Raw genomic sequence first — 10,124 nt, 5'->3', positions numbered from 1 at the left:
CCCTCCTTCTCACCCTCCTCCTTCTCCCTCTTCCTTCTCCTTTTCCTTCCCTCTCTCTCCTCACCTTCTCCTCTCCCTTAGCCTTCCTCCCCTGTTCCATTTCTCTCCAATCACTTGAATGTGTATCCTCCAAAGAAGAGCTAAGATCTGGGAAACAGAATGTTATTAATAGTTATATATTCTTTTTAAATTTCCCTTTTCCTCAGTATTTTCTACTTTTTCTAGAAGACCCACTTTTTTATAATTAGGAAAAAATGTTAGATTTTTACAGCATGATACACTTTATTTGACATTTATTTTAGGATGCAATAGAACATGAAAAAAATATCAAATGATATAAAGTGATCATCTCTGTGAAAGACAAAATATAACATATTACAAAGAAAATGTGGTTAGTAACTTTAGTTTACAATTACACAGTATGAGGAAACTTTTAAAAAGTACTGCCATATTAACACTTCAGTGGTAAACAATAACTTCATTATTATTAATTTATAGAACACTATGTCACATAAATAAGTTCAGTCATATCATATATGGTCTTGACGGACATTCTTAAATTTATGCTAATCTTTTTTCAAGCAAATTTCACTGTTTAGCTGTTTCTAGTTAATTTAAGTACTGTATTTCTATAGCAAAGTAATGAAGGCACAGCTAGGGCAAGCAGACTTAAACATTTAGTTTTCTGGGCTGGAAAAGAAAAACCACTTGCATTGGTATTTCAGGAACTCTTTTTTTCAAGCAAATATTTGTCTCAATTGACAATTATGACAGTTTTCACAGCTATATTCTAATAGGAACATGACAAAAGGACTTCACAAAAATCAAAACTCTAGCACCAAAGGAGCATGCTTTAGATAACTGACAGCATTTACATATTTTGAAGACTATTACACTACAACAGGCTAGATACTGATACTTAGACACTGTAAGACAATTTTTTTAGACTATCAAGAAAATATGAAAACACAAGATTGTAAGGAATGCTAGCCTTGAGGTTATAGAGCAGCCCCCATCTCGCCTGAGGCTGTATAAACCTGCTTCATTCTTGAAGTTTTGAGATGCTTGAAAATTCCTCCAGGCAGCCTTTTTTATTTTCGATATTTCCTGTTTCCATAATCTTTACCATCATCATAGGTACCTTTGACTTCTCCTGTATAATAATAGATTGATTTCAGGATGACGTTATCATGTAAAATTTGACCAATTTCAAAGTCCTCATCCAGGATAGCATCTTCTCGTGGTTCCAGCTTTCCAATCTTAGGAATCTCAGGAGGGCTAAAGAAATTGAAGAATGATGCATTAGGAACCACTCTTGGCTGAATTTCAATTTCTCCAGTAGCAGTTGTGCGACTCTGGGTGGTTGTCACGGTAACATCCTTTCCTCTTTTCCAATCTATCTTACAGCCTTTGCAATCTTGGATTTCCCATCCCCAAGAGAAGAAGGGATCATTGTGATCTGGTTTTGACTTTATTATATATGTCTTGGTCAGCATCTCATTTCTGAAGTATGGATTGGGTAGAAAATAAAATTCAAACGTGTAGCTTATAGGTTGGCCAGGTTTTGAGAACTTCAGGCTAATATCTGACAAGAATTTCAAAATGGGGGCATCATACTTCTGAATCATGGGCCCGAGCTTGTCAACATTCTTTAAAACAGTCAGCCAGTAGTCAGGAATGCCTTTAGGATCTTCTTTTTTAGGCTTTCCCTTACGAGCTCTTTTAAGATTCACTCTTTCTTTAGGCCTGACCTCAGGAATTCTTTTAGGAGCCTCTATTACAGCAGCCTTTGCCTTAGCCTCTGCTGCCTTAGGCTGTTCTTTATCTTCTGCCTTTGCCTGGGGGACTACTTTAGGCTCTTCTTTCATTTCAGGCTTAACCCCCAGAAAATCTTTAGACTCTGCGTTTTCTTCAGCCTTTGCCTCAGGAATTTCTTTTTGAACCTCATTTTCTTCAGCCTTTACCTCAGGTTTTTCTTTGGGGTCATCGTCATCGTCTTCTCCCTCACCCTCTAAAGCAGGCATTTCACTAGGAGTGTCTTCCTGCACCTCCTCATCACTGCTGAACACCTCATCCTCTGAATTCCATTCATATTCTTCTTCTGCAGGTTCATATTCTGCATTGATTATTTGAAATCGCCGATCATACAGAGGCTTATTGAGTTCGGCATATTTTCTTTCGAGATCGTGAATTGCCTTTAAAAACAGGATGTCTACCTTGTCACATTCATCTTGAATATTTCTGAGCGCCTGCACACGATTTCTAACTGCCTGAGGCAGCCGATCCACGAAACTTTTACCCAGCGGAGCCCGCCGTGCTCTTCTGGAAGGCCCAGATACCCTCTTCTTTCTATATAAGCGGCTGCGGCTACTGCTGCTGCTGCTGCAACTAGTGCTGCGGCTAGAGCTACTGCTGTCAGATTCTTCCCCAGAATCACTAGACGAGCTAGCCATCTTCTCTTCAGCAACCCCTTGGGCGGCAGGTTCCGAGACCATGCTAAGATCCGCTTCTGCCATTTTGCAACCCTGCAAACCTCTTAATGTGGTGACTACCACTGAGACCGCGCGCTCGGAGACGGGCAGAAAATGACTCACGGATGCTTGGGTAGCGGCGGAGGCCGGTGCTGAGGAGGTTGCAGCGGCGAAGGTAGCAGTAGCGCAGGGCGGGGCTGGGCGGCCGTGATCGCGCAGAGGTGGAAGCGGCAATACAGGCCTGGGCGAGAACGGCGGTAGCAAAACCTCTCACCGTAGCTGCCGCGGTCTGAAGCGTGCCGCAGCCTAATGGCGCAGTGTAAGACCCCAAGATGTCTTCAGGGTTTAGATCGCAAACCCCCACCCCTTGCAGTCAAAACGGCCGTTAATTTAGTTCCCAGGGTGCCCTTAGCTCGTGCCTCATTTGCTGGGCAAGCTTGATTGACAAGCTCTAAGCCTAATGAAAGACCAAACGCACCCGCCGCCCTTCAAGCTCCGCCCACCTTCCCAGATGCTCCTTGATAGCTGAGGCACACACCCTTGGAAGACGTTAATTTCCCCTCAAAATTCTATCTTTATAGTTATATAATTCAAAAACAAGCTTAGATATGAGGTAAAAATACTAGCCATGGTTCCTAACAAGGGAAGAGGGGTATCTTTCTCCAATCATCTCATCCCGAATTCCCGTTTGGTTTGTCAGGAGCCTCTTGACAAAAATCTGTTTTTAAAAAATTGGATGAAAGTACTCCAAATGGCATCATTGGGTAGTGTGATTATGGATGATTTTTTAAAAATTCTCTTTATCTAAATATCCTTGGGCGTGTATTTTTACACTGGGGAAAAAGGAGAGTCGTTTATTGGCAAAGGAGGAAGGGGCTAAAAAAGCAGGCATAATGCGTCCACGTAACAGTTTTAATAAGTACTATCTGTAGTGTTTGGCAAGCCTGGTTTATATCCATCTACAAGGGTTGTGACCCATGTTGCCGTGAGTCCGTTACACCATTTTTACTATATTTCTCTTTTTAAACTGGCATATAATATACCCCAGCCTTGCTTCTGACAGCTGTTCTCAGTGCTTGCAACAACTTTGTAGACGAAATACAAGGACATTCAAACGTTAGGTAGTATTATTTAAAAGCAGACGGTTTGCTCTATACTTTTGTGCAGCAGTTTTGAATCCCATGAACAGCAGGATGGGAGGGGGAATTTGTGCTGACGAAAAGTGCATCCTCTGTCAGGGTATATCTTACAATGCCATCTGCCACCAATTACTTCTAACATTGTAATATTCCAGCCACACTAAAGTATGATTTACAAATCCAGTAATATGTGAATAAACTTTTGTAAAATGAAGTTTAAAAACAGGTATCTGTTATTTTTATTTACAGGATTCATATCTGCTACAGAACACCTCCCTTGGTACAACCCAAAAGACCAGTGTTTACTTTTCATTAAAGGTAAGAAACATATTTAGCCCATTTTTATGAATGACAGGAATTACCTATCTGTATTTGGATAAAAATTCACAGAATATATTAAAGTCTTTTAAAGACGTAGTTGGAAGATATCTTGATATTTCTGTGGAAGCAAAAAACCCCATAGAGGTAATTTGATATACTAATGTAGAAAATAACCTCATTAATCACAGTCAGTGTCTAAACTTGCTCATAGAATACAAGTAGCAAATTAAAATGTAAGACATGATGAATTATCACTTCAAATGAGGAAAAATATTGAAGTTAGATTAATCTTTGTGTTACCTTTTTATTATAGAATTTATGCTTTGTCATTTAGTCATATATTTTTTAAAAGTTAGGGAACACTTTTCTATTTTGTAAATAAATTTACAAATAAATAAATTTATTATTCAAAATGAATTTCAAGGTATATAAGCATTGTAAAGAAAAAATATAGGAAATTCTGATGATGGTAAAAATACATAATCTTAACCAAATGATAACCATTGTTAGCATTTTGATGCATTTCCTTCCAGAAATTTCTTTGTACATCTACATACCTGCCTGTTTATATAAACTGTTCTCAATATAAAACATATTGTTTTGTAATCTGCTCATTTAATTTATCAGTTGTGGATATATTTGCATGGTAAATGATCAACATCTAATTTTAAAATAGGTGCATATTCCATGGAAATATTTGACTTAACTTATTTAACCAGATTCCTGTTGTAGAGCACCTCCTTGTCACACCATCTCTCCACTAGCATACACTTTTTTCCTGTTATAAAAAAAATTAGCCCTGGATACCTACTATATGGATTTGTGAAAATTAATCATAAGATGAATTCCTAGAAACGGGAGTGCTGGAAAAAATTGTGTGTTCATTTTATTTTTTGACACATATTGCCAAACTTCTCCTCAGAAAAGTTATCACAATTTACAATTCCACCAACAATGCATAAGAATTCATTTATTTAATCATTCAACTGATGTTTTCATGCCTGCCATGTGCCGGGCACTTGTGGTAGAGGATGGTAATATAATGGTGAATAAAACTTAACTGAGTGTATATTCTTTCATTTCATAATTTTAATCAAAACATATACTATGGAAACAATGATTTAAATCAGTGGGGTTATGCCATAAATATTGTTCTGCAAATTATTATTTTCATTTAAAATGATAGATATCCTTTTTGTAATGAGTGCTCTTATATTTTGATAGTACTATAGTGGTTTCATTTACATGTTAAATTTTGTACCATCAGGAATTAGTATTTTGGAGTAAGCAAAGAGTTAGGGATTCAGATATTTTTTAAAATATATTTTTATTAGCTAGCTAATTTTTTTTGTATTGTTTATTTGATAATCTCTCTGTCTCACACTTACTCAAGATGCCACTTTTACCGTATTAACTAAACTGCTTGGTTCTGTTTCTGAATTCTGTTTTCTGATCCATTGGCCTTAATTTTTCTGCTGACAACTAATGAGGTAGTGGCTGTTTTTTTAATAACATTATATTTTGTGAAAATGATATGCATTGAAAAAAGTTAAATAATATATTGAAATCCAGGGGCGCCTGGGTGGCTCAGCTGTTAAGCATCTGCTTTTGGCTCAGGGCGTGATCCCGGCGTTCTGGGATCGAGCCCCGCATCAGGCTCCTCTGCTGAGAGCGTGCTTCTTCCTCTCCCACTCCCCCTGGTTGTGTTCCCTCTCTCGCTGGCTGTCTCTCTCTCCGTCAAATAAATAAATAAAAATTCTTTAAAAATATATTATATATATTGAAATCCAAACAAGAAAAGTAACTAAAAACACACTGAGAGATAATCACTATTCACATCTTTAATGACCGTCCCCAAATTAATTTCTTATCATTATGTATTTGTATTTCTTAGGTTAGCAGTAAGATTGAATGTCCTTTCATATTTTTATTGTCCATTTGAGATTTGCCTATTTATATCCTTTGCTTGCTTTTCCACTGAATTAAGAAAGAAATTGATCGGTGATGAAATCCTACAGGTAAAATAATTTTGGCCTTGATTTAGAGCAACTGTGACTCCTTTAGAAAATACATCTGTTCTGACTTATAACATTGGACAAATTCATCTTAACTACAGCTTTCATTTTAAATTACCTAATTTCAATTTAAATTGTCATCTAAACAATGTTTTTCAAGGACTTGTACTTAATCACACTGAAACAAAAGTTTGGAATGAAACAAGGAGAATAAAAAGAGAAAAACTTGTAAAAAAAACCTCATACAGAGATATTAATGAACTATTTTGATTTTTTGGTTCATCTTTTTTTCCAAGCCAGACTATAGATGACTTCTAACTATAGTGCTCTACTTTTGTTGTGTATGTACTACCTTAGTTATCTTATAATGTAATTTCATTTTTGTAGCTTTTCTTGGTCTATTAGTTAGCTTAATTTTATTATGGCAGTTTCCTAAAAGAAAATAAGTATTTCCTTTATGTAATGCATTTAATTTATGTGTTATATCATATATTTTCTACTGTGAATATTTTTGTAAGTATTAGTTCTAGTATATAATATGCTTATTTTTCTTTATAAGGCCATCTTTAAATTACTTGCATAGTGATATGTTCTCTGTTTCAATATTTTATGATATTCTTTAGAGTCAAATGTCCATACTTCTACATGAGATGATGCTTAACACAGAATCTATTGTTATATTCAGGCTGAACATGGCTCTTTGACAGCTGTTTATACCTTCCCTATTATGAACATATACACGATCCCAACTACCCCCTCTGTCACACAAACACATACACGTAATATGCAATAAGTGCTATAGCATTATCTTTGTTGTAGATATTTAAGCCAAACATTGCAATTTCATTTATCTGTGGACTTATGTTTTTCTTTTTTTGTCATTATTCATCTAGACAGGTTTTATCTGAATACACAATTCTTTTTAAAAACAATTTTATTAAAGTACAGTAGATTCAACTGTACATAAAGTACACAATGTGATATTTTAATAAATTTTTATACCTGTGAAGTCATCACCAACAGTCAAGATAATGAAAAATTTTTTCACCCCCAAAAGTTTCGTTATGCCTATCCTTGTCCCTACCTAGGCAACTACTGATCTGCTCTCTGTTTCTATAGACTAGTTTGCATTTTCTGGAATGTTATATAAATAAACTGATGAGTCACATGCTATGTGTATGTTTAACTTTTTAAGAATTAACTGTTTTCCAAAGTGGTTGTGCAATGTTGCATTTCTACTAGGAGCACCAACACTTGGTATGGTCATTCTTTTTAAATTCAGCCATTTTGGTAGGTTTGCAGTAGTATCTCATTGTGGTTTTACTTTGCATTTCCCTAATGACTAAGGATGTTAAACATCTTTTTTGTAGTGATTTACCATCCACATATCTTCTTTGGTGAACTGTCTGTTCATATTTTGCCCATTTTCCTATTGGGTTTTGGTCTTACTATTGAGTTTTGAGAATTTGTTATGTACTGTGGATATAAGTCCTTAGCAGATATAAGTTCTGCAAGTATTTTCTCCCAATCCAAGGATTTTCTTTTTATCCTCTTAACAGTGCCTTTCACAGTTTTTCAGAGGACAGAAGTTTGTAATTTTGATGCAGTCCAGTTTATCATCTTTGTTTCTTTTATGAACCATGTTTTTGGTGTCATCTCTAAGAAATCTTTGGCTAGCCCAAGATCACGAAGATATTCTTCTATGCTTTTTTAGAAGTTTTATACTTTGAGATTTCACATTTAGATCTGACCTATGTATATGTGGTACAAAATATACATTGAAATTAGGTATCTAATTGTCCCAGCATAATTTGTTGAAAAATTATACTTTCTCTACTGAATTACCTTTGTACCTTCATCAAAAATTAGTTGTCCATATGTGTGTGGGTGTATGTTGGCCTCTCTATTCTGTTCCATGGTGTACTTATTTTAATTGCCTAATTTGTAAACATGTCTTAGATATTTTTGGGAGGTAATGAGAAACAAATTGTGGGATAACAGAATTTAATTATAGTGGAGACAGTTACAGTAGCTGGATCTTCATCCTTGTCCTTTCACTTCTGTTCTCAAATACCTGAGAGAAAAGGAAAATAACAGCACTGGTAACCTAGAAAACAAATCAAAACAAGAAGTATAAATGCTTTCTATTTTTGTGGAGTTGCCAGTGTGTGGCTGTCTACAGCCCAGCCACAGGAATGGTAGCTAGCATTATGCAGGAGCACAAATAATGCCTTTGTTTTTCTCACCTTTGATAAGAGAGACCAGTTTGCTAAAATGTAAATAGAAAGTATTTTCAAGTTGTTAATAAATTATGATTAATGTTATATATGATTGGTTATTATTTCATAATATGGGTTTCAGAGCAACATTATCTCATTCCATACTCATGCCTAAAGTAAGTATATACACAAATGAATAGAATATAGTATGTAGCTATAATATTTAATTTTTAAAGGAAATATTTGTGATTTATATTTCTGGCATTATAGCCTTTACTTCATGGTGTTTAAAAGGGCAGTTACAATTAATGCAATGGCAGAGAAGAAAAATCAGTTATTAATTTGGATATTTGTTCTTTTTTTTTCTCCATATTCTTATCAAAATTTTTTATTTTTTATCTTTTTGAAAGTAGCTTTTCTAACACAGGTATGAGGCGATATCTCATTGTGGTTTTGATTTGCATTTACCTGCTTACTATTGATGATTAGTGATGTTGAGCATCTTTTTTTTTTAATGTTTTTTTATTATATACGTTAGTCACCATACAGTACATCCCTGGTTTCTGATGTAAAGTTCGATGATTCATTAGTTGCATATAACACCCAGTGCACCATGCAATACGTGCCCTCCTTACTTCCCATCACCAGTCTATCCCATTCCCCCACTCCCTTCCCCTCTGAAGACCTCAGTTTGTTCTAATGCTAGTTTTCAACTTAAAAATATCATACATGTTCAAAAATGTAAATCCACATTGCAGAGGGACACTTTTACGAGGGCGTTCAAAAATCTTTTTGCCCATGGTACTCATTTGAGGAATTCTTACATCAAAACTCAAATAAAGCAAACTTTATTAGAAGTGTGGAAACATTTTATTTAACTCTTCTAAGCGAGCAGTGTCCATGCATGTGTATATGACTACAGTAACTATTTCTAAATTTTGCATTATATTTGGACAATGTAGAAAAAGCCCAAATGGACATTCTCTGCCAAATTTTATCCAGAATACCAATACATATTTAATTAATTTGATTTAGTGCATCCTCTGGGGAAAATGAATCTTATGGTACTGCAAATATTTTCCTCCTGGTGGGAACAAATACAAGTTCCACAGCTCTTCAGAGGTGATGGCCATTTTTATATCAAACAACATGCACACAATTCACAGAACCCTTTCTTAGCGTATAAAAGAGGAGAATCCCAATAATTATCAAGTCTTAGCATTTGATTTCCTTACTGAGACATTATGACCTGATTTTTAGTGTAGGTTCTAGAGTCAGAATTGCTGGGCTTGAATCCTATTTTTTAGTCTTGCTAGTTGCATTAGATATTGGGCAAGCTACCTCACTTTTCTTACCTCTGTTCTCCCTCTCTAAAATGGGGCTAAGAATGGCACATAGAACTAAAATTCAATATTGTTTGCTACTTTTCATATTACTAATAGTACTAGATCTTGATAGTTCTAAGGTCAAATAGCCACTTATCCTGGTTGGCATTATCTGCCTACAGAATGTCTCCTGTTATTTCAAAGGGGAAAAAAAAATCAGCACAACACAAATAAAATTCCAAACCAAGTATTGTTTTAATTTTTACACCACACATAGCCTCCTTTCTTTCTTGAGAGCTTTTAAACTTCCTGACAGTCCTAAATTATGTAATCTTCTTTATCTCAACCTCAACCTTATATCTCATGTTTATTTTTGATGCCATTTAGTTTTTATTCTATTATAAAGGTTAAGAGTATAAAATTTGCATACAACATATATCTAAAAATATAATAAAATAATTCCCAATGTGTTAATTAGTGACTTCTGTTCTTGATATTAATAACACTTTTTTTTTTTTACTTTTAATGTGTTGGTTAAATTTAGGGTATTATGCATTGTGATTTAATTTTATATACCCACCAAATGCCTTAGATTTTCCTTTTTTCTTTCCTTTTTTGCTTAGAGTAGTGGTCT

The 10,124-nt window shown here is 35.1% G+C and overlaps 2 protein-coding genes across 2 annotated transcripts in view; one reads left to right on the top strand and one right to left on the bottom strand.

The window, feature by feature from the left end:
• Nucleotides 1–297: 297 nt before the first annotated feature.
• Nucleotides 298–2,833, bottom strand: NAP1L3 (nucleosome assembly protein 1 like 3). The gene has a single exon (XM_045773005.2). It carries the CDS (start codon nt 2,514–2,516, stop codon nt 1,092–1,094), a length of 1,425 nt encoding a protein of 474 aa, XP_045628961.2. The 5' UTR covers nt 2,517–2,833; the 3' UTR covers nt 298–1,091.
• Nucleotides 2,834–3,002: 169 nt separating this feature from the next.
• Nucleotides 3,003–10,124, top strand: part of FAM133A (family with sequence similarity 133 member A) — a 48,138-nt gene continuing 41,016 nt past the window's right edge. The window contains exons 1-2 of the mRNA XM_045773006.2: nt 3,003–3,084; nt 3,860–3,928. The gene's annotated coding sequence lies outside the window, so the exon portion shown is untranslated. The remainder of the gene's footprint in view (nt 3,085–3,859; nt 3,929–10,124) is intronic.

Source organism: Ursus americanus, chromosome X (assembly GCF_024610735.1).
Source record: "Ursus americanus isolate L20-20 chromosome X, mUrsAme1.1.p, whole genome shotgun sequence".
NCBI lineage: Eukaryota > Metazoa > Chordata > Mammalia > Carnivora > Ursidae > Ursus > Ursus americanus.
The sequence above is the reverse complement of the archived record's forward strand: the minus strand, read 5'-3'. Positions and strand labels throughout refer to the sequence as shown.